The sequence below is a fragment of the Polyodon spathula genome, chromosome 23 (assembly GCF_017654505.1).
Source record: "Polyodon spathula isolate WHYD16114869_AA chromosome 23, ASM1765450v1, whole genome shotgun sequence".
NCBI classification, from domain to species: Eukaryota; Metazoa; Chordata; class Actinopteri; order Acipenseriformes; family Polyodontidae; genus Polyodon; species Polyodon spathula.
In genome coordinates this window covers 6,751,841-6,777,288 of record NC_054556.1, presented here as the reverse complement: position 1 = coordinate 6,777,288, position 25,448 = coordinate 6,751,841, and the positions used below count along the sequence as shown (strand labels likewise).

General features: G+C 35.6%; 1 protein-coding gene across 1 annotated transcript in view; it reads right to left on the bottom strand.

The window, feature by feature from the left end:
* The window catches only part of LOC121297798 (S-adenosylmethionine mitochondrial carrier protein-like), a 53,901-nt gene extending 29,068 nt beyond the window's left edge, over positions 1-24,833 (bottom strand). Inside the window, exons 1-5 of the mRNA XM_041224305.1 lie at positions 24,703-24,833; positions 22,197-22,353; positions 20,039-20,148; positions 12,103-12,207; positions 11,709-11,756 (exon numbers count right to left, since the gene is read on the bottom strand). Coding sequence (XP_041080239.1) covers positions 11,709-11,756; positions 12,103-12,207; positions 20,039-20,148; positions 22,197-22,353; positions 24,703-24,735 — 453 coding nt within the window. The 5' untranslated portion in view covers positions 24,736-24,833. The remainder of the gene's footprint in view (positions 1-11,708; positions 11,757-12,102; positions 12,208-20,038; positions 20,149-22,196; positions 22,354-24,702) is intronic.
* Positions 24,834-25,448: the final 615 nt, after the last annotated feature.

Below are 25,448 nucleotides of genomic sequence, written 5' to 3'. Positions count from 1 at the left end.
ACCACCCTCTGAATATTAATAAGCAATGACAAATTATGTCAGAGCAATCATGATAACACATTAGGACTTGCAGTTGGATTTGTAATGTTCAAAACCTACCAATCGTATATATCGCAAGCTTAGTTCATCGTTATGCACAGTGTCACAAAGCCTCTACTAATCAACCAACATTACTCACTGCAGAACCTGACAGTGCTGATTAGGACCCATCATCAGGTAACAAAAATGTCTAAGAAAAAATTGTCCATAATTTCTAATTCCGAAGGCTTGACTATATTGTGATGCTTAAGTTGGTCCACCAAAATGAGATTAAAAAATGAATTGATTAACAATGGTAAAGTGTACCAACACAACCAAACTCAAAACATTTCAAAGCAATGTGAAACATTCTGAAACAAAATGAAGCGTTCCTGTGATTGCTATGGTACATTATACACCTGTCATGGCATGGCGGTATACTGCAGGTCCACATGATAAATTGCTATGATCACTTTTGAACCTTGTGAAGGGTTAAATATTTACAGTCAAACTGTGTTAGAGGTCATGTGGAACTGCCAGATGTTCTTATGTAACCGTGTGCTGGATTTAACTTAAGTTCATTAAAATAGAGAGAATTTGAAAGGACAAAATTGCTTTTCTAAATGTATCAGGGTCACCAGTTTTTCAAGAATTTAATGCAGAGTTCAGAGAGCTGCCACCAAACTAAGCCCCATGTGGTGTAACAAACACTCTCCTGCCAGGAGCACTATGCAAGCCAACATGAGCCCAAGCCCCTTCACACTGAGACAATATAAACGATTCAACGCAAGCACCTTTTTGACGTCGTGTATATTTCAGACATTAAAAAAAAAAAAAAAAAAAAAAAAAACATTATTTAATATTCTGCTAGAACATTTACGTGATCCTGTCACATGCTGTAGAAACCACTTTTCTTTGTATTCTCTACACAGTACACTGGTGACTAGGCAAGCTGACCACATTTCTTCAAGGTAAATTCAGCTGTGTCAACAGAACACTACACTGATGCAAGTTAAACTTGCTGTAAACAGATAATGACTAAAGTCTGATAAACATTAACAATGAACACTGTACTTTCAGGGCTTTATGTCGGACAGATTTAAAATTTAAACATGCATAAGACAAAAAATGTGTAGAATTGAATTTTACACTGAAGAAAGCATATGACGGAAAGTCTGTCTACTTCACACAGGTTTTAGTAGCTTTACCAATGAATTACATATAGCCAATTAACATCACTCTGGAGCAGGCCATTGCTAGCATTCCATTTTGTGCCTCTTCTGCACAGCACCTACCAATGGTCCAGGCATTGTGGCCAGTTTGTAATGTGGACTGCTGTCCTCTTGGGTCCAATCTGTGACCACAAACTTGTAACATAACATAACACAACTCAAAACTTCATAATATCACTGCACATCACTTATTTTCTGTGTTGTTTTGTTAACTGCGGCTAAACCACAAGTGATACAGTTCTATGTTACCTCTCATAAAACAGCTGCAGGTATTGACAGAAAATGCCTTACAGTACCCCACTCTGTAAAAGCCAAAGTTATCCATAAAAAAAACACTCACAGATTCTAAGGTTGAAGTTTTACTCACAGTAATATTCTGATGGTCTTAAACACACAGAGAAGGTGAGTTGGCACTTTGCTAATGTGAATATGTCTGAGTAAAATGTACTCTTCACCACGGTGCAGACAGAATACAACCTGGAAATACAGTACAGCACGAAGGAAAAGAATATCAGCAGGGGCCGGCTGTTGGAAACAGTAGCTTACCAGCTCAGTAGGAGTCATTAATAAACAAAAGGTTCTCAAAGAAGGCAATAGTTAAATGGGCAAAAGAAAAAAACGAGGGGTAAAAGCATGCAAAAAGACTGTTAATGTGCCGAGAGGCAACAAGGGGCAGCTGTACAGCTTTAACACTGGGTCTCTAATCCAAATGCCAGCCTCAATATCAGTTTACACAGCACTTGATTAAAGCTGGTACTTATTATTTCCTGATAGTAGAGCTTCATGTTTCTTTTTTTTTTGTTGGGGGGGGGTTAAGCTAACTTTTATAGTATTACATATCTGTGCTGACAGGTTAGAAATCAGCTGAGAGAGGTTCGAAATACCAGTGACAAATAAATAGGGTGCCCACTCCACGGTGCATTTTGATAGCCTGGCAATCAAATGAAAGTTAAGCACCTCAGAACAAGAAAGCTCTTCAGTGCCTTTCACATGGATCTCAGGTCTGAGATTCGGAAGCTAGTGATCTTTGTAACAAAAAACATTATTTTTGTTGAAAAGTGCTGTCTTTGCCCCCCCCCCCCCCCCCCTCTACTGTATAACAAAGGCAAAAAAGAAACTACAAATTCCATCTGTGTTTATTGGCTCTTCACCACAGCTTTATTACTGTATAAACAAGCAAAAAGAAACGACAAGGCCAGCGGGGTTGAGTGGCGCTATCACCACAGCGTATAGTTTGAAGAACAATTAAAAGCGTATATCTCCCCCGGGGAAAGATACTGCTGGTGTCTGATGACCACCAAATCACTGTAATAAGCAGACTGGAAAACCGTCTAGAAATAAGGCACCCCTTGTCTTTTATCATACTATGCCTATTAATTTAAACAAATGAACTGCAGCACAGCATGCATCATTTATGATTACAATGTTCCAATATACTAACAAGGTTAGAGTTGAAGACACTAAGGTTACTTGAAGTTGAAAACTAGTTTTTCTTTTTTTTTTGGAAAATTTAAAAGTGGTTACATTTTATGTGTCTGTTTTCAGGCATCCGAAGTGTAAACAAAAACATTTAAAAAGAGAACAAAAGGAACGTATATTCCACAGAAAAATAAAAAACACCAACAAAGACCCACTTTCTTTAACAGTTCAAAGCATCAGCAAGTCCACATTTGAATGTTTTTCAACATTCTGCTGCCACTGAAGCGCTGGATATAATAGAGTATTTGTAAGACAATTACAATCAATATTCTGAGCAAATTGGGTTTCACTTCTACTGCAGGGTTAAAGTCTTTTGGCATCTTAACCGCTTAAACTAAACCTGCATGGTGTGAATACAAAGGATAAATATCTAACCACACTTTCGGTGTAAATCATCCTTTGTTTTTCCATTGCAAAATATACACATTCTTCAACTTATGACCATGATTGATGAAGGGATGTAAACAAAATGCAGTCAGGATTACAGTAAACATCTCCAGGATATAAACAGAGATCTATTATCCAACAGCTGCTGCATATTGAAAAAAAATGTGTGTTCCATGTTTGCTTTAATATCAAGAGTGTGTGAATATTTCTCTGATGATAATCGCTGGAACCACTCACTATTCACAGTAACTATCAAACAATATCATTAAATATAAATGACTCTGGGCTTATGACTTAACAGTCAGTGTTTATGGCAACAGCTTAGCTTAAATATATAGCTACAAGTTCAATGGTGCGTAAAATAGTAAACTGAATCGAACATACTGAAATCAAGAAAAGTGTGTGTGTGTGTGTGTGGGGGGGGGGGTAAAGAATTGCTTAAGTAGGTTACCCGTCCCTTTAAATAATGTCATTTTTTGCATGATCAGAACTATGAAACGAACATTTTAATGTGACATTCAGCCACCTGTCAAAACACTCCCTGTACTTTCTGATTCTGTTGTTCTTTTATAAGGCTTGAAAACCAACTGGCAAAAACAGAGCAGTAATATGTAGAAACCCAAGCCAAGAATTTTTTTTTTTAAAGTTATGGGCAGCATTCTTTCCAGCATTGGAGCAAACTGTTCTCCCACCTGCTGAAATTGGCAGAGACTGACTGCTCCAACTGTCAGGAAAAGTAAAAAAAAAACATGGTAACTGTCTTACAGCATGGTGGAGACAGATGGTTCTCTGAATTGCAAAGTGTATATAAAATGTGAACACTATAACTTCTGACAAAAAAAAAAAAAAGTTTAATTCAAATGAACAACAGCTGGAAGAGACTATATTCCTGTATAGTATTATGGTTTCTAGTGTGGATTTAAAACTATTGACTTTTAATGGCAAAAAAGTATTTAAAAGCAGATGGGCTTTCGAAGATGACAAAGATATACCTGTACTGTCTACCAATTTAAGGGAACTCTAAGACAACAGTACTTCTCTCTGATTTTAAACAATTTGAGCAAGCACACAAAATAAAATAAAAATAAAAACATAACGTATTTGCTGATCAGTTTCAAAGTCATAATATTTATCAGCACTGTTAGCTGCAAATGATTTACAGTTGAAGGGCCTGTTTGGATGCACAGTATTTCCAATCAGCCACACCTCCTCTTTAACAGGTGGCTACAAAAACCAAAAACGAGCAAGATGTTCCCAACCTCCTCATTAATTTAGAAGGCAAATGATATATTGGATTTTGGAATGCTACTTGTCCACTTGTATTTAACGATGAGTGAGAGGGCATTGTGGGATTAAGTGTCTTGTTTCAACATTTAAATACAGATTTCCTGTGTCTTATAATGACTTATATTGTCACAGATATCATAGAGACCCCCTGATCCTCTCTGTGATAAATGAAAATGCTGATGGCTTAGACTACCCAAAGCCTGGACATTTGCTTCATCGCAAGTTACACATAGCCACGCTAACTGCTTGCAACCAGCAGTGTACACAATGCAATAATTATGCATGCCACTAAAAAAAAAAAAAACACTTGTTAAATTAAGCTTGTATGAAGGCACTCTAGAATTGTTTAATAAAAGCCTATTTCTAAAGATCTCTCGATCTCTCTCTCTCTCTCTCTCTCTCTCCAACTGGACAAATTCATTGAGACATGTTACACAAGAAGTTTGTCTATTCACAGATAACATCTATACCTTAACAATCTATCAGGAACAATTGGAATGTGGAAACACTAGAATCCATTAACCTTCAATCCATTTTGCCATGAGTCAAAAAGCCTCCCTAATTTTTCCACCTTGTCTTGCATGGATTAATGACAGTACAGATTATATACAGCGGTTTTAAAGTAACCAGGGTGCTGTATTGGGAATAGATGCACAGGGGCCTTTGGGGGATCAAAAATAAATAAATACCGAGGTAAAGGGGTTAATCCCAGTTATACCAAACAAGCCAAGTGATTTGAATTTGTCTGTAGGAGTGACTGATAGGGTTCCCTGGCAGTACTGCTGCCTCACCACACCGGTTCTGACATTCTTATTAGAAGACTGGTGTGCATTTTAAACAAGCCTTCCCATCAAGTGACACAATAAACAAAAAAAATATATAATGTTGTTCACCTGAACTCACCAGATTTGTTATGTCACGGTACACATTTCACACAAGCAAAATGTGTTTATTAATATCTAACTGGAACTCTGCCTGGCAAAGAAAGCATGGGGACTTTATGAACTGCGCACCAACTTGGAGGCTGCTCTACTGTATTGATTTGACTTCAAAGTAAACATAGTGGATCTTCAATTAAAAGTTCATGCAAGTAAAAGGGTATTGAAACTACTGTAGCTTTTTAACCGATTTAAAACCTTAAGCTTTTTAGGAGGATTCTAAAATGCCAGTGTTGTTATTACTACCTGCATGAAGATGAAGACACTACGGAAAGAGTTAATGAGAGTGAACAGAACTAAAAAAAACACATAATCTTACAGTTAGCATGTTTTGAATTATTTAGTTAAACACTGCATTGCAGAAGCATATCTTGATATACATCACAGTTATTTTGAAAACCCTGAGTGATGGTGTGGAGCGCATAAGCACATAAATCTTTTTTTTTTTCTAGACACAGCTCAGACAACTTTGACTTGAGGCATGGAATGGTATTCTCGTTGAGACAAGGGGAATGGGTTCAAACTGAAAGCTCACATTGCCTGCTGAAGATGTCATTGTGCAACACTGAGAAGGAAGCTCATGCATCCCAGGTGTGAAAGTTAGCTGCAGGGCAAAACACAATATTTTACATACCTTCAAATGGAGATGACACATCAATAACATCTCTATGAAATGTCTGTATTGATTGATTTTCTTTCTTTTTTCCAAATCAGCTATAAAAGCAAACATCAGCCTTGTGGTCTCTTTACAAAGACACCTTATAATGGTATAGTATGGTAGTCTAGAATATCAGTCAGCTATACTACAGACTGCATGCAAAAAACATCCCTTACAATTACAATATGACACCATTATTACAATATGTACAGTATTTGGTTAATACTGCATGGGATTGGATTAGATTTGTACAGCAGATATAAAACTTGCTTAAATAAGTTTAAGAAAAACACCAACCTGCCACGATCACCTGCAACTGCTGAAAAATGTTAAACTACATTATTATAAGACTTGAGAAAGCCATTTTTTTGCATTCCATGAAATAAAATAATGCATAGGTAAATTGTGCCCTCTGGTGTTCAGAAAAATTAATGCAATTTAGTTCCCCCTGCAATAAGAGTCACAGATAGTGGTGAGAATAACAGCTTTATACAGCTGAAGAACAAGAACTGTGTAAATGTATGTGTGTAAATGTATGTATATATATATATATATATATATATATATATATATATATATATATATATATATATATATATATATTAGCTCAAACACACACACCAGTGCCCTAACCATTTATCTGCCATGATCAACCTCTTCAGCAATGCTACTTTATTATGGAGCAGAGTAGATTAGTTCAGGGATTGTAGATCCTACCAAAGTTTTTGTACACTGTGTTATATGAGATCCGTGCGCTGCCATTGCTGGTAGTGTCAAGTAAGCTGTTCATTGTGTTGTAAATAAATCCTGTTCACTAGCGGGGGGCATTTAAACTTCAACCTCCATCTCAATCTCCTGCCTGTCACTCAGCAGCGAATGCACACACCCACACGGCAGACGGCTATTCTGTCAGAAGCATTAATACCCTCTATCTTTCTAAACAAAGGATTTAGGGGAGCTCCCTAATAAAAGCTGAATCTCAAAACAATAAATGTGTGACTATAGCAATTGTTACAGCTGTGTATAATGGGATTTAAAACAGGATTCATTCATCCGACTTCTTACATATCCTCTCTTACTCTGGTCCCACTGTAGTCAGATATGCAACGGGTCACTGTATCTATATATTCTGGACACCACATATAGCCAATTCATTTTGAAGTATCCAACAATTAGGTTTATTGGAAATATTGAATACAGATTACAAGACTCTTTAGCAGGTCAGAAGGGTCTATTTTAATTCAATCTAAACAGTGAGATCTAAACACAGTACCACCGCTCCTTACCAACTCTCCTGGCCTGATTTATTGAGCCGGTTAGCATCACAGCAAAAATATAGTGAAATGACGTTTATAAATGTAAGGGCATTAAGATCTGCCACAGTTGTGATCACTAAGATTCAGATCATCGTTCACCCCATCTACTAAATCCCATGTTTGTTAAATTCTGCCAGGCGATACTGCAAGACACGTTAATAGGAGAGTTCAAAGTAGCACAGCTGGTACATTTTAAATTGAAGATTCTTACAAATACATTTCTAAAGCCAAAGAAACATTCTGTACAAGCTTGCCATTCATCAAATAACAAAGTTGGCAATTAAATCCATTACATAAACACACAGATAAGTGTGCCTAAAATAAATCAGAATAAAATATTGGTTCTGCAACACACTGTAAATGTTACCCCTACTTTGCAGGACAAGTCTGAGCAGAATTAAAATATTTAGTTAAGAAACGGGTTTGTTTAAATGCCATTTGGTACTGCATTAGCAAAATGTTATTCTTGATGGTAAACATCACACCCACTCCAAATACTGTACAAGTGTTCTAGTTCTGAGCTTATTTCATTCCTGTTCAAACATTCAATATCATCCAATAGCTAACACCTTAGGCATATTTAAAAACAAATACAGAAACTCCAGAAACTGATTATTATTTTAGATGGGCAGGTAGCAAATAATGCTGGCTTCCCAGATACAGTTCAGGCTTCAATACTTTATTTTTTTGCTCCAGTCTAAAGTGAAATAAAAAAAAAAAAAAATCAAAACTAGCAATAAACTCAGGTCTTAGGTTTTTTTTTTCTTTACTTGTTATGTCTAATTAACAGATTTTTATTTCAGAAAGAAAAAAGTGAAACATAAAAATTTTACTAGAGCTAAAGTTTTGTAACTATGTCCCTTAATCTGTTTTTTAATTAGATTTAGTGCAATAGCTTTACCAGCTGTTTGTGGCCTAATAGGGCCAAAATCTTTTTCTTGGGCCAAAACCAATTTAACAACTGACTTTATTACAAGTGCCAACCAGGTTCTGTCAAGCTTTCCCTTTCTACCACTATAACAAAATAATGAAGTGTATTGTATTACTTAGTGGGTGAACACCACCACCACAAAAAAAAAAAAAAATCTCTATAATGGAGATCTACCAAATTTAAATAGACTAAAATTTGGTTTATTCTTTAACAACAGCGATAACACCTTAAAAGTCACCATAAGACTTTAAACAGACATGGTCGAATGATATCACGTCTAGACCTTAGCAGACTTGGCAATGAAGCTTTATTAAAAGGCACAGAAAACTGTACAACATATTCCAAGACCCTAGTGACAGCCAAGTAGCACTGAAGTGGTCTGACTTCATCAAAAACATACTGGAATCGGTTTTATTTATTTATTTTTTTAAATTGACGACAGAACTTTGAAAGTAAACCTTGCAAGAACTTGAAAGATGTCACTTTATAAGACAGATTACATTATTTTTGCAGCCAATTCCTGAGTCTGTCATTAATTCATCGTTAACTTTTAAATAAATCTGAGTTAAGCTAAAGAAACTCCAGTCTGGAAGACAGATGTTTCGACAACTTGTCTTTAACTCACAATAATAATAATAATTTTAAAAGACTGGATACCAACGTACTATAATAAATTAAGCCTGTGTAACAAGGTGATAAAAACCAAATATCTAACCATGCATACATAGTTTATCTGTAAAAATCTGTAAAACAACAAGACTACTTGATTATTATTATTTTGATTTCCATGACATGAGAGTAGATGTTGAACTTCATGCTGATTTGAACTCGGCTCTCGCCAAGATAAGCACCAACTAAGACGTAGCTTTACAGTAAACTAATGTGATCAATCTGCTTCTCCATCCATTTGCATTGCTTCCCATCTGATAATGTAGATATCCTTCTGTCTGGGGTTGATTGCTGAAGTGTAATGCTGGCTCCAGGGATCAGCTTATTTTGCCTCCCCAGCGCATCAGCATTATTTATATACCATGAATGGCTGAATGCAACCCATGCTTTTGTAACTCTGTTCTTTAGATGGGATAGCGTTCTGCATGACTGATAGCAGGTGGTCAGCAATGTGAAACTGCATACATACTGTACATACAAATTGCTCACACATGATTTATTCGCTTTGAATACAAAATACAATATTTGCAGAGTATCTTTTCACAACAGGGTCCTCCTTTTGGGTTTTGCTCCCTGTTGGCGTGCAGCATCAATATGCATGCCACATTTTAAAGCATGAAGTTCTGTTATGAAGTCTCAAGATGGTTGAGTTTAAAAAAATAAAATAGTCCTTAGCTTACATGGGCTGTGTGCTAAAAAAGTTCAGCAAAGTAGATCGTATTTACCTACTGCACAGTGCTTGCGATAATCAAATTAGAGGAATGTTTGCTGAGCATTTAATTCATCCCAAGCCAAAAAAATGAATAATGTTCTAGCGTAATGGCTTCCAGAGTTATTCAGAAGCAGCTATAACTATAAATTATATATACCAATATTACAGATATCATATGTAATAATCCATAATATTACGGGACACATATACACATTTCTGTTATACAGCACAGACCATCCTAATTAAAGGCAGGGTTTATTGCTTGTTTTTTTTTTTTTTTTTGGTTTTTTGCAGTATTGCAAGCAGAGTCTGTCATTTATTTCTAAATACTAAATACTAAAATACAGAGAACCTGTAATACCTGCAGGGCAGGGTATGGCAGCGCACCGCCATGTCTGAACATTTGTAACTTTGTAACTGTTTGTAGAGCAGAGAGGATAGAGCTGTATGCAGAACACATTCAAGCGACGTCTTCAACTGGTCAAGTCTTGTATGTCACTATAACTTATGGCTGAAGAATATTAGTATAGTAGCTCTTCATCATTTACATTGTTTTTTTGGTTATAAAGATTATTAACTCATAAAACAATGCATGAGATATAGTGACAGACTAAGAGCCACCCAACCACATAAACACAGAACAATTGTATTTTTCTATATGAACACATTACGATTATTACAATAGTATGCTGAAATGGTAACCCCTTTTTAAATTATAGAACCAAGTTATCTTCACAATTAACTCAACAAACATGTACAGTATTTATCAACTTCCTCATATTTGGTACCAAAAGAAATGCATCAATGCCAAGCTAACGTCTGTGTCTTGTGATCAGAACTGGGGATTACAACTAAATCAAGGATTTGTGCTCAGCACTGCTGCTGTTGTTCCATTGCAACATACAGTATATTTCTGTGTTAGTCTTGAGGTATATATGGCAGTTAGTATTAGGGTTTAAATTCATATTGTAGTTCAAAAGTTTTGAAATGAGGCTTGAGCAACAGTATTTATCATATGGGCCACTCCTGTCAACTCAACCAATACTGAATAAACTACTCACCTGTCAGTCTTTACACTACATGTACAACATGTAGAAAATGTGTGTAACTCTTCCAAGTTTTAGGTTCTAAGACAGAGTGGGTTTCATAATCTATGTACACATATGCCATGGTGTGTAATGGTTGAGCGGCAGGCACTGACATGAAACAAAAATTGTATCTTGCAATGATAAATGATGTCTCTTTACCAATAAAGCAATGCACCAGAGACAGAACTGGCATGTTTGTCAGTACAGTACCGCACAGCACAGCAAGGCAAGGACAAACCTATCTTCTTTAAAAGGCACAAGCTATAAGGTCACTTGTGATTTGCTTCTATTTGGAAAGATAGAGCATTTCCTTTGTCAATAATTAGTTCTCATTTTATGGGCCAGCACTCCAAAACCAGAAATATTTAATCAGAAATCAGTTTTGAAGGTTCGTTAATGAATATACATAATGGAAAAGACCCCAATTAAATTTCCCGCAGAGCACTGCCATCTTGAGTAAACAAAGTTATCTAGACAGGGTCACATCCCGTGCTAAGATGTTGTCCAGAAAATTAATTACCATCCTGACATTATGTCAAAATGAATCCTAAAGAGAATCCTATTCGTTTGTAACTGTGTGTTTTATCTATTGGTTAGTATGCAGAATCTGTTTTCTGTAGGTTTGAAATTTATTCATTTATTCTCAACCCCTTGGAGAAATCAAAAAGGCTTGTTGCCCTTTTTTTTCCTGTGTCCAGATGGAATTTGCGTGAATAACATCTGTTTCAGGAGCCAGAAAATAAGTACAGGATAGAGTGGTGGAGGGTTTGATTACAGTGTCACCTTCACACAAAAAAAAACTTTTGTGAAAATCCTGAAAACACAGAATTAATCGCCTTTACGCCGGCTAGATTAATCTTAAATAACAGAACAAGATGACAATGCTGGCAAATGAAATATTTTTCATAACATGATTAGAAAACCCAGAAACAGCATGCAAATAAATGGAATTATATGTTTGAGTAATTATCAGTTATTCACAGCACGTCCTACCTCTCGGAATACTGTACTTTTATAACCTCGGTATAATCCCAGGAAACCCTGAAATCAAGATAAAAAAAGGTACATTGAAAATATAAAATAACTGAAGATCAGAAATCATAATAAGTTAACAAGGCATTGTTTAAATGTATATTTTACAGAAAAATAACAAATTAGATCATCCCCAGAGTTCAAATTAAGTCACAGCATATCCTGTTATGCATGGTGCACCAGTGTACAGTGTTACCAAAAGGTAAAAATATTATAAAAGTATACATTATAATAAACTAAATAATGAATTGCATATCAATAAAGAAATGGTATTTACCAGACTTGCCACATGGTGCTCAAATCCACAAGCCCCTGCCCAATGCCTTATTTAACTCTTATTTAATGGTGTTCCTACCTCCTCCCTCAGAGTGATAAGAAGAACTTGGTATGTGCTGGACGAAGGGCAGGCTTGTGTTCTCTGCTTTATAACCTCTGTAGGAACCCGGAAAAGACATGCTATCTGAAAAGAAACAGAAAAAGTATACAATAATAATAATAATAATAATAATAATAACTGGTGATAAACAAATCATTCATTAACAATGCTGTCCTGGCAGGACAATGAAGGCGGCCGATTCACATCAGTTTAATAAAATTAAAACAGCACAAATCAAATTATAGAGTTTTTATTTAAACCAGGCCTATGCTAAAGACAAGTTACAATCTGAAGAAGATTATGAAGTATAAAAGGCCAGTTTGAAATAAAAACTGCACTTGAGAGAGTCAGCAATTGAAAATTGCTTTGTACAGATTGCAACACACGTTTAAGCTCAACATCATTTACTAGAACAGTCAACTAAGCCAAATACTGCCTGGGTTAAAAGTAGCGTACAATTATAGCTAACAGAAACCAGACAGCCTATAATACAGTGCAGTAACTACAGCTATGGCCAAATGTTTTGCATTACATAGAATTTTAGGACTGAGACAAATATATTATATAATTATTACACAATCTTTATTTTTTATTGAACATCATGTCATCAAATAAACTAGAAAATGATAACGAAAGTCTGTGACTGTTTTGTGAAAGTTTCAAAATGGCACATTTTTCAGTTGTTGTCAGTTTTTCATTAAGTATATGGAACACTACAAAGAGGTACGTAATTCAAGATGTTAACAATACATTACTTTGAAGGTTTCATTCGACTTCATGAAGCAAAAGTAGATCATTCTAAAGGGTGATGCAAAACTTTTGGCCATAGTTGTACGCTGACAAACTCTCAAGAGACAATTAATGTGAATGTGTGAAACCTTAAATGCAATTGCCACTTTAGTCACAACTTCCAGAGAGAAAGGCACAGTATTTCCGGTGTGCACCGTCTATTCCCACAAAGACTTAGGGAGAGATTGACAGGGCAAAGCATCCTACTGCATAGGCAGAGGCAAATGTCTGCAAACTTTGTATTTTCTGGCTAAAAATGAGCCACATTTGAACCTAATATTAGCTACATTTGTCATTTGATTCCAATAAATTGAGATACTGTCAAAGTGCATCACATGGGGACAACCATTACTTTATTACAATGAACCATGACACTTTCATGTTAACAAATAAGTCAAGTTTGGTTACTAGCTCACAGGAGTCATTCATTAAACGCAAGCAGGCCATTTAGTTTGAAAAGCACTTGCTATTCTGGAGCTAGCCTGTATAAGAGGGAAATGTCCTCTTTATAAACCAAACATGGACACGTCAGACCATTGTAAGAGCATAGCAGACTTGGTCGGCTATAAAAAGTCATTTAAAAAGAGGCAAAATTTCATGCCCACTTCAATTCAAGGAGTCACAGATAACATACGACCCCAATATGTCAACAAAATATGAATTGTCAACTACTGAGGTTTGGCATAAATATTTATAGCAATTCATGCTTCATAACACCTTATGTCCTTACGGTAGCCTTTTTTTATTCTGTATTAATAAAATGGCAGAAAGGAAGCACTAAAGAGTCAGGCAAATGAAAAGCAATCTCCCCAGCTGAGAGGGTACAAAGAACCCAGCGTGGCCTCCTGACTTCCACAGCGCCTCAATCTCGGCAAGCAAGGAGGCACAAAGTGCCACATCCAGCAATTTCCTTCTGATTCTCCTCCGAGTGCCTTACATTTTTGTATCATAATAACTTTGATCTTTCTCAGATTTAAATCAAAACTACGGGGGCAGGTAGGGGGGGGGGGGGGGTATCCTTCAGTGAGCAGGAACAAAACAGCAATATTGTTATTGACAAGAAGAAAGAGAAATGAAAGTAATGTCATCCTAGGGACTACTTTTCAAATCTACTTCGTATTACGCTCAATGCATATACACTTGCCACAATGTAGCTGTGCAACAGGGGTTTGAATGTCAAGCCAAGACAGGTGGTTGGCATTTATATTTTACTACAAAAGGTATGCAAGGTTTGAAATGTTTCTGTCACACAAGTTTGTGCATTAGGTAGTTGAAAAAAAGATGAAGCCAGTATTGAATCCAGTGCTAGTAGTAGTTTCAGATATAATACCGTCAATTAACATTTTCATTTTCCAGACCTCAAACCTCCAGCCCTTTCAATGTATTAAATACAGTAATGTTAATAAGTGGGTCATTGTGGTCCAGTGGTTAAAGAAAAGGTCTTGTAACCAGGAGGTCCCTGGTTCAAAGCCTGGCTTAGACACTGACTCACTGCGTGACCCTGAGCAAGTCACTTTACCTCCTTGTGCTCTGTCTTTCGGGTGAGACGTTGTTACAAGTGACTCTGTAGCTGACGCATAGTACATACACCCTAGTCTCTGTAAATTGCCTTAGATAAAGGGGTCTGCTAAATAAATAAATAATAATATGCTTAAAATAATAATGATAAAATAATTATTTAAATTGCACAAATGGGAAGTCCCTATTTTTTGGTTTGCTGACAACTCATTTGATAGTGCATGCACATTATGGTATCATTAACCATTTATGTGACAGGTTTGGGGAAAAAAGAAAAGTGCTTAAACCACCATGAATATCTACTAAAAACAACCCTGTCCACCGTGGATCTAGGGAAGCGGTTTTTAGTTATTTTTTTCTTCTTTTTTGAATACAGACGTTTGTTTCTCTCCAAAATGTGTGGCTTCTCAATTTTCCATTGATATGCTTAAAACATTCGTCCCCCAGCTTGCAATGTCATTATAAGGCTAGTCTAGCTAGAAAGCACTTCATTAGACATTTGATCAAATTCACAGATCATTTCAAGCACAAAGAAAGATGAGCGTTTGCTGCTGCTTGAAGAGCACATGCAGTGCACAAAAACATAATTTCAATATTATACTCCAACCTGACTGAGGAGCGTTCTGCGATATAATAAATTATAATTTCAGAGACTGTTCAGAAATGGCATCCAGAGACTCTCTGCATGCGAGGGCAGGCTTGCATCTCAAGCTACCATATAATCAGACAGAATTTCAACAAGCAAGCAAGCAACAGGGGGAATTAGAATGCCAAACCAATTTCATTCAAATTCTATAATAATAGGTTTATAATTATCTGCTTGGAAATTCACTTTGGTAATTGTAACAGTCAAACCAGGTTTATGCAAGTGGTCGTACGAAATATAAAAGCCTTCAGGCAATTATATATATATATAATCTGTTGTGTGACATGCCATTTAACTCAGTTTACAAAACATTCTCTTTCTGCATGTGCTAAAGTGCATTTGTGTAGGAGTTGTACTTTATACATACTGTAACACTTTACATTCAATTTGTATTTACTGTATTTACAACCAGATTTGGTTCATACCCCTTTGTACAAGAAAAACAACATTATATACACTTTTAAAAATCATTTAACAGCACCTACTAAATGATCAATTTACAGACTTCTGTTGAAATATGAGGGCAGATTAGTTATATAACGATATCCGGCAAGATGCGTTCAAAAGTCAGTCGTTTCTTTCAGACATGTAACAATACTGCCATCTCGTGGTCAAATCAACCCTGCTTTTACATTGTACTCGGAAACCTTCTTAGAATGCAACTTCTATTTCCTGGAAATTACTGAGAAAACATGTACAATTCTAGAGCACTCACAAAAAGATTAAGAGGCTGCTTGTCTGGAAATACAACAAAAAACTATTTCAGATATATTCTTTAATAAATAAATGGGAGATCAACCAAGGCATAAAACTATACAGTGCAAGAATTTGAGAAGCCCTAATCCTTGATGATTTACAAATGCTTAATGTAGAAACTGCTTGGCTTATATATGTCATTATTAAGCACAGTATTTGTGAAATGATTTATTATCACATACCCTGCTACACAGATTTTAGCAGCCCTTTTTAAATTGCTGTTTCTCATTGTTTTCTTGCTGTTTCAGAGGACAGAGTGGGTGGGTGGTTGACAGTTTCTAATCTGCTACTGTAGGTTCAGCCTCTAATTGTATGATGCATTTGTCTGGCAGTGTCGTTTTAGATTTCTGAATCAATTCATCTTCATTTACAAGCTGATTGAATATTACAAAACTACTGTAGCTGGAAACCAGTTCAATTTACATTGACTGGTAGTTTTTTTTTTTTTTTTTTTTTTTTTTTTTTAAAAAGCTTTGTTTAATTTTTTCTTCAATTAAAAAAAAAGATACAATAAAGAAAAACACAGACATTACTTTGGCAGAGTGTGTTGAATTTGGAATTGTTGGTTAATCTAATAGCATGTAAAAAACAGTCATATGCTAAAATAAATCAATTTTACTGTAAATGTGTCCCTCAAAATGATTCATTGTTTATATATATATATATATATATATATATATATATATATATATATATATATATACACACACACACACACACACACACACACACAAACACTCCAAAAATGGGATTTTGCAGTGCCTGTGCTGAATGAGAAACTGTTTAACAGTGGTCACTTTAAATATGTTTGTATGTAATTCCAATGAATACACAAATTTGGTTCTTCAAAGAAAAGAATATCTATACCAGTATCCAAAAACTATCCTTCAAGCCACTTTGTCTAACTAGCCAGCTTATGAGACAGACCAACATGCCTGCAAACCGGCAATCTCGATACAGGATACAGTCTAAACAGCAGTGTCAGGCAAAGGCATGCATATGGTAATTCAAATGCAAATTCAACTGCTATAGATTTAAATGGGAACATGTTGTGTACAGAGTGCTAAAAGGAATACAATGGCTTAGTTAGCAATGCCCAATAAATCATTTCAAGCCACAATTCTTGGATTATTTGCCATACCAAGTTAAGCGGCTGCCAACTGCCCTACCTTGTCATGTCACACTGTATTTTCACGTACATCCCCAGGGGGACAAGGGTTATAAATGCAAAAATCATTCCTTCAACGTGACAAATGAGCTTTCAAAGAAAACATCGAATGAACGGGAATGAAGATAAATCTGACATAATGGCTGAGTAACAACCTGTTTGCTACCGCCATCAGACATCAACTTATCCATTTTTCATAGATACTCGAGTTTTCAAAACAATGTTTTTATTTCGGCGATAAGGATGATGAAATGGGATCTTTCTGTTTTCATACATATATACCTTTTACTAAGCGACGGTAAGTTGAAAGGCCGCAGATTTAACCACCTTCGCATTGATTTTGCCATAAAAAGCAAAACAGTTGTCAGAAACCCCATTAACCAGAACACACTCTCAAAGTGGATCCTATTGACTGTGCTAGACTATCTTTGTTACACAGCTAGCTCTCCAGTGTCCAAGTTAATTAATTTACAATGAAACACTGAGTTTAGATTTAAAAAAAATAATGCAAAAACCTGCCTGTGCAGCGTAGGGCAAAAAAAAAAAATAAAAAAATAAAAAGCATTTAAAAGATAGACACCAGATTGAAGAGTAAACACCTTTCAAGTGCATCAAACAATGTGTGTATAATGAAGGCCATTCAAAAACTAATGAGACAGCAGTGCAGTCTATTTGTTTTTTTTAAAACAGCTTTCCTCTTAACTTTATTATTCAACACATACAGACTAAGACGATTAAGTTTTCTGAGTAACACTAGGTAGACCACAATTAGTGCTAATCAGTCTGTGAAACCAGCGACGCTGTATTGCTTGGTCTACAGGAGTGAAACAGAAATTTACCGAATGATAGCTGAAAGTTGCGTTAATGAGAAGCTCCGTCATTCAACGTCACAAACAGAAGACAAGACGACCTCTGCAAATGCTATGATCATTGGTAATCTGCAAGGTTTTCACTGCACGTTTTCTGGTCCCCTCTTCATGTTTATGAAGTTGAAGGACGTCTTTACACCTTATTAAAAGGCTAGAAGAAGGTGCAGGGGCTTTGTTAGCATGGCTGTAGTTTTTTTTTTTTTAAGTTTCACCAAAAGCCTCACACAAAAAGGCATTAAGAAAAATGAATAGACATTACTGAATTCACTAATGAATTGCTCATATTAAGGTGAAGTTCATAAAACTGGTATGGACACTTAGTGTTAGTACAACTAAACAGTTATAGTATATTGTTCTGTTTTGTTTAGAGACTCATTTATACAGGTATTAAAACATGTTAAGAAACATCTAAAAGGAGCACTGTTAGCTTTCTGGCCTACCAACACAGTAGGCTCAGTTGTTGTTTTTTTGCTTAGAACATCTCTTGAATACAAAAACTTAACAATGCAGAAGCTAATACTCAGTTTCGGTGTTTCATTTTAAAACATTGGCCTGAGGAAAGTGTTAAGTTGCTGTGAACAGAGAATTCCATTATATGTCAATGGAAATGCAGCGATCTGTATTCCCAATATGGTTTTTGAAAGCAGCACACCTCAGCCATATAACAGATACTTACAGATCAAATCTAGTCCCTGTCAGTGTGTCTAATCTCTGTACCCGGGGTGTTAGAGGAATCACCACCTTCTGCTGTGGTCCAATTTATTGTCAATTTAGAAATGAAATGAAAAACTTGGGTTTTTAGGAAACAATATCACTGCATTTCACAGGTTTTCAAAAACCGTTAGGCTGATGATGCCATACAACAGCACTACATTTATTAAACAAAAATATATTTTAATATTTACAATAATAATCATAAATGGAGAGGTGAGATTTTTTTTTTCCTTTTGTTTTTTACAAGGGGGAATTTCATGAAAATGTTCCTTTTATTACATTGAATTGAAAAGGGTACTTTTGTTACAAAAATAAGTTATAATACACACAGCATACACACACACACTTACTTCTCTTAATGTGACCATTGAGAGACTGTTCACATTTTCAGTCAGGGTTGGATCAATCACAAAACATTCAAATATTTGAAGATACTGAAAAAGACCTTGAGTCATGTAATTTACTGAGCGTCTTTCTTAATTCAGTACTACTGACTGTTTAATAGCTGTGGAGGATAGGTGTCAAGAATATCCACTGTATTTCTAAATGTTCTGGGTTATTAATAGAGCTTTTCAAAACTACCTTAAATATTCTGAAATGTTGCATGTCCATGTGTCTAAGTACCAGCTAATGTTTTTGAATGCCTTCCCAAGATATAGTCTGTCTGGATTGAACCAAGTACCTAAGTATCAGCATTCTTGGAAGTCATCAAGAGACGCAGCTGCTGGGCGACGTAAGAGAGTCATCCTGTACATCTGAAATATCTAAAACAAACTCCTGCTTACTAAGGCTTCTGCAGGACAGTGTGATGAATGATCCTTTGATTCTTCAGTCATGTAACCATGGGAAGACTCATAATGATTATTTGTACATTTCTTTTACTTTATAAACTTGAGAGACAATTACAGGCAACAGCTGCAGGGTGCTTTTTTTTTTTTTTTTTAAAGAAACACATTTATATGTATTATGGGCACTGCATAGAAGGTGTGCAACTCAATTAAATGTGCTTTAAATAATTTGCACAAATAGAAAATCAGTGCTCAAATATTTTATCAGACCATCTGTATCAAAATATAAAGATGCATTAAAATAAGCTTTGACAAAACTGAACTAATAAAACATACTCATTCATCACTTGTTTGACCCCACAGATTTGAACATTTAAAGTAATATGTATTTTGAGATGATTAGATGGGTTACAAACATGCATCGTGGAAACACCATGAAAAAATTAAAAACATTCTAGCACTACCCCTGGGAAAAAACTAGTGGTAGCTGCTTTTGGAATAAGACCCCAAATAAGTAATAGAAAGTAATGAGACATTATGTACTCAGCTGCTTTGAAAATATCAGGCACCTTAGTTCTAACAGTATTTACCCAGCTGCTTTGAAAATATTAGCCAAACATGTAAACGTGTAAATTCTTTAGGTTTCGCTAGTAAATATATAACTTACCATTTCTCCAAGGGATGCTGCCGCCATGTGTTTAACTGGTGCCATGTATGGAGATGAAGAACTGCCAAGCAGGGCCTTCATATATTCATAGGTGACAAAAAATGCAGCCGCTGAAATGAAGCAGAACTGTTCTGTTTAGGACAAATTAGTTACAATTACAGTAATGAATTAACCTACTGGCACAGTTTAAGCCTGTTCTTGCATCTGCTATAGTTTAAAGGAAACTGTATGAACTGGAGGTGCATGGACACAATAGCTTGGGTGAGTAGAAACGGACACCCAGACTGTAAGTAAAAGATCTTTTTATGTTGGGTCTCAACAACACAAATCCCTGGCCAAGGATTAAAGTGACACATTACAGGTGTCATTATCACGAAAGGTCCAGTCACCACCTACATCTGCAGCTTGTAGAAAAGTATGACAAATCTCCAAGCATAGAAACAAAATGCAAATGCTTTTCAAAATATACCCTTAATAGCTCAACAAATCAGGTGTCAATTATGTGAAAAAAAGTAGGTCACCATGAGCTGCTGTACATTTACAGCATGCGGAATAACTTCTTGCATGAAATGTCCATGCACAGTTTAATCACATGTTTCGATCCCATGACAAAGCCTTCTTTAGGACAACCAATGAGATGGCTGAACTGATGCAAAAGAGCTGTCCTTATCAAAATGATTCCAAGGTCAATGTAATGATCTATTCCTTGGCACAGTATGACTTCATTAAAAAGTATCCACAGACACTTAATGCAGTCTAAAATAAAACCTCACTGATTCCACTGGTATGGTTTCAGACCCTGCATGATGCAAAAGGCCAAGCTACCAGATACTGATGTGTTTGTTTCTGCTCAGTTTTGTGCTCATGTTATGTCGCACTTTGCTACAATAAAGGTCACCTCTGTTTCAAGGCTGCTCATTCGAATACAGCAGGGAACTGCTGTAGATCCCAATATTTAGGTCAATTCCCAGTGCTAACAGTCTCAGGTTGCACTGCAGTTTCATTGCAGGTTTTACATAATTAAACAAACACTCTGCATATTCAGGCCCTCGTGAGGTATTCCTATTTTCTTATCATAATAACTTATCAACTCATCTAGAGAACAAAGCAATACAATCTATTTCCAAAATGTTATTTATGTATTACTGTATTTACAAATATTAAGGATGTAAAGTATCTTAAGCCCCTTTCGTATTGACATGATCTACCCGAGTATGACCTGGTGTCGTGTGGGTCTGGTACGCGATTTCACACTGCTTCTGATAACGCAGGGTTGACCTGGGTGACAGATGCAAGTACACAATACACATATCAATGCCCTGGAAGCAGCTTGTTATGGATGCTTCCATCCAAGCTTCTCTGGATTGAACCATCCGCCCAAATGTTGATGAGAGCAAATGTTTCTTCATCCCTGCTGCAATCTGGCTCATGTGTTTCAATCAACCAACATATGGCTAAACAGAACAAACAGAAACGTTCCTTGTGAAAGCATTTTGTCTCACTCAACCCGGGTCAAAGCATGTCAACCCACATCCCGAGGTGGATCACTGGGACCCGGGTAATATTTTGTAATGCATATGCTTCTGTCACATCTGACCTTCAAACTTTTAAAGCAAATTTAAAAAAAAAAAAAAAAAAAAAAAACCCAACCATGAATACTGCATAACATCATGAAGGACAAAGTAAGCTACTATATCGAAAATTTGCATTCTTTATCAAGTCTTGTATTTGACATTACTCACACCTTAAATAATAAATGTAATCAAAATGTTCTATAAACTCGCAACTTTAAAAACTATCACAATCAAGGTCAGCCTAGCATTTTTCATTCTCTTTGTGTTGCACGACTATTACTTTCAGCTTCTGATGATGACGATGGCCTGCTTTTAGACTACAACTTCTCCCATGACTCACATATAGGCCTCATTAAAATAAATGTCACTTTTCACAGATCCAGAACTAATGAGTTGTTTGAAAAGGTTTTTTTTTTTTTCCCCCCAGTCTGCTCCAAAGGGCTGCCATCATATATTTGTACATGAACTACAGCCAGGAGAAATCAGTTTAGTTCTGCTGAAACGCCAGCCTTTATCGAGTCTTGTCTAATTCTGGTCTTCATACAATATCGCAAACACAATACCCAAAGTCCCAGACACCTCACCATTAGGAAAAGATCCAACAGCAGCAGAGGGAACGCCGGCATAGATTCCCCGGAAACCACCTGCCTTGTGAAACCCCTGGGGAGTCTGGAGCCGTGTTTTAATGGTGTCCAGGGGGAATAGTGCCAGGTCCACACACATCCCTGCACAGCCACCTGCCTTGAAACAACAAGGGGAGGAAAATATGATACGCCGGTATAGGTCAAACACTCATCATGTACCGTTAGTATTCCTCACCTCACCCCCTGAAGCTGCAGCTTTAGGCATGCTTAGTATAGACCTGGCTATACTGTACCAAGTTTAACTCTCAAATTGGAGAATTGAGAGGTTTGTATTACCAGGGGGTTCCAGCTTCATCATAAAGGTTAAAAATTAAACCAATTAAAAAAGTGATTTACAGCTACGGCCAAAAGTTTTGCATCACCTAGAATTTTAGGATTAAGACATTAAAAAACAACATTAACATAATTTAGCTATTTTATTTAACATCATGTAATCAATGAAACTACAAAATGATATCACAAAGGTCTACTGGATGCCATAATAGTAGTACAGTGGTTCATGTTAGATTTTTTTTGTACATTTTTCAGTATATGGAATACCAAAGAGTTATATAATCCAATATGTTAACATAACATTATTCAGTAGACTTCATTCGACTTTATGAATCAACATTAATAAATTATACAGGGTGATGCAAAACTTGTGGCCACAGCTGTACAATTCTGTTCACTCATTCACACAAACGATAAAAAAAATACATAATTTCAAAGCAGTGCAGAAGCCTAAATACATTTATGAATTATTTCTAGTAGTCTTAGGATTTCTCATAGATCACACTGTAATGTAAAACTAGTATCCTGTATATTCAGTTGTGTGTGTAATTGTATGTGTGTGTGTGTGTGTGTATATATATATATATATATATATATATATATATATATATATATATATATATATATACACACACACACACACACCTACCTGAATATACAGGATACTAGATTTGAAAATATATCCAAGTGTGTATGTTCGCATATTAATGTTTTTGCTATTGTCAAGAATTTTTTGTAACCTAAAATGATATCAATACTATATGCACTAATAGTGCATATGCTCCTAACTGTCACATCTGATTTTCAAAATTTATAAACTCGTGAAAAGCAATGAGTAATTCTTAACGTATACAAGATCCAATGTATATTTAAAACATGCTCTTTTTTTAATCAAATCTTGTATTGGACCTTAAAATAAATGTAATACAAATGTTCTACCAACAAGCAACTTTAAAAACACTGTAGCGCTATCAAGGTCAGCCTATTTATTTTTTCTTTCTCTTTGTTCTTTGTGTTGCATGGCTATTACTTTCAGCTTCTCATGACGATTATGTTTTGAGACTGCAACTTCTCTTACGACTGACATAGAATTAAAATAAGTTTGATATTAATTTGATGTAGGTCTTTCTTGTGATATTTAAAAAAAGCACACTGAATTCACAGCCACTTATCCTTACTTATTAGGCCAATAAAAACAAAAAGTTAGCAAAATACCTAACCTCTGTGACAGTATGCTAAAAGTACTTATGAATTTGATTTAAAAAGACAAGAGTGGTATAGAGGCCAGTTTCAGTATGCATCCCATACTGAAGCAATACACTAATCAATAAGGTAATTGCGGTTTTAATCTCTATCCCAGGTTTGCATAAATCGATGCCAAACTTCTATCTACAGTACATCAGTATTCATGTCCAGATGAGGGAAGACAGATCAAATTTAAACTGCTAGAGTACTGTACAAACCAAGTGGGCAACTAATTACATGGTGCTGCTTCACTTTTGATTAAAACTGACTTTAGCAATTGTGATGGTGGTTTAATTTTTAAAAGCCTGCTGTGGAAATTACGATTGTTATAATAAAAAAAGACTGAAACATAACACAGGTTTGCAATCAATGTGTGCTTCTGGGAGATGCACACCAGTTACTAAATATAGCGTTCAATAGAACAGCCTTTCAAAAGCAGCTGCATGCAGTATGAATCCATTGGTTCAGACTCAAGCTAAAGATTTTAGATTTAAAAGAAAGTCAAATTTTAAATTAACACGGCTACACTTGGGGGAAATAAACTATACATACAATTACAGGTCACGTCCAGAATTTTGAAATATGTTTAAAAAAATTAACTAACTAACCTTTACCTTGAATACTAACTTTTACAACGTGACCAGCCTTTCGGTGAAAGTTGACAGGTCTGCTCCACAAACCATAGCTAATTAAGTGCTTATCAACACTAAAAAGAGAAGTACGTTGTAGTATAAATACCCGGTCAAATGCTGTACTGTACTGTACTACTATTGATTTTACTGCATTAAAGCGTCTGGCTCAATTACACAATTTTTTAAAATGTTGTGCCAAGACCGAATCACGTCATTTTGCCATGTACTAAGCTAGGAAATACCATGTAAAATATTTAAATCTTAACGCGGCTTATAAACTCAGACGTAGTATTTACCAGAAGTGATGCTGTAAATTCTCTTTTCTGCATTTTCCTTTATGAGGACAAAGATGCCGAGTTTTCCAGGCGACAAAATCATTAGATGTTCATCTGCCTATACGATACATGCTACTCAAGGGCGCAGCCATATTTCCTTGACCCAGAATAGAACTTCCGGGTTAGTGTACGCAAATAACTGCACGTGTTTTTGTTTTTAACTGTGCTTGTCTGTGCGACAGTGCGTACAGTTGTTGGACACATATGTAACCTTATATCTAATATGTAGTGTTATTTAGTTTTTCTTATTAATTATATATTTATTTATATATATATATATATATATATATATATATATATATATATATATATATATATATATATATAGATAGATAGATAGATAGATAGATAGATAGATATAGATATTTTTTTGTAAAATATATCTACGTATGACGTGTGAAAATATTTTGAAATTCGCTACAATTTTAACTATTTGTCTTCAAATTAAACCTGCTGTGTTTGGCTTATAGTGAAAAAAATGAAAAGTGGTTAATGTGGGATTGCCATCTGAAAACCACAAGCATATAGTAGTGACAAGCTAGAGATATAATATGTAATATAATAGAAATGGTTAGTGCATATTTCGGTTCTTGTAAAGTTTTTAAATGTCTAATTACTTTACGTTGCAATACAGTATACTCAGTCCTCTGGTCCTTAATTAAGATAGCAAGTGTGTATTTTTTTTTCTTCTAGCTAGGTCTAATATA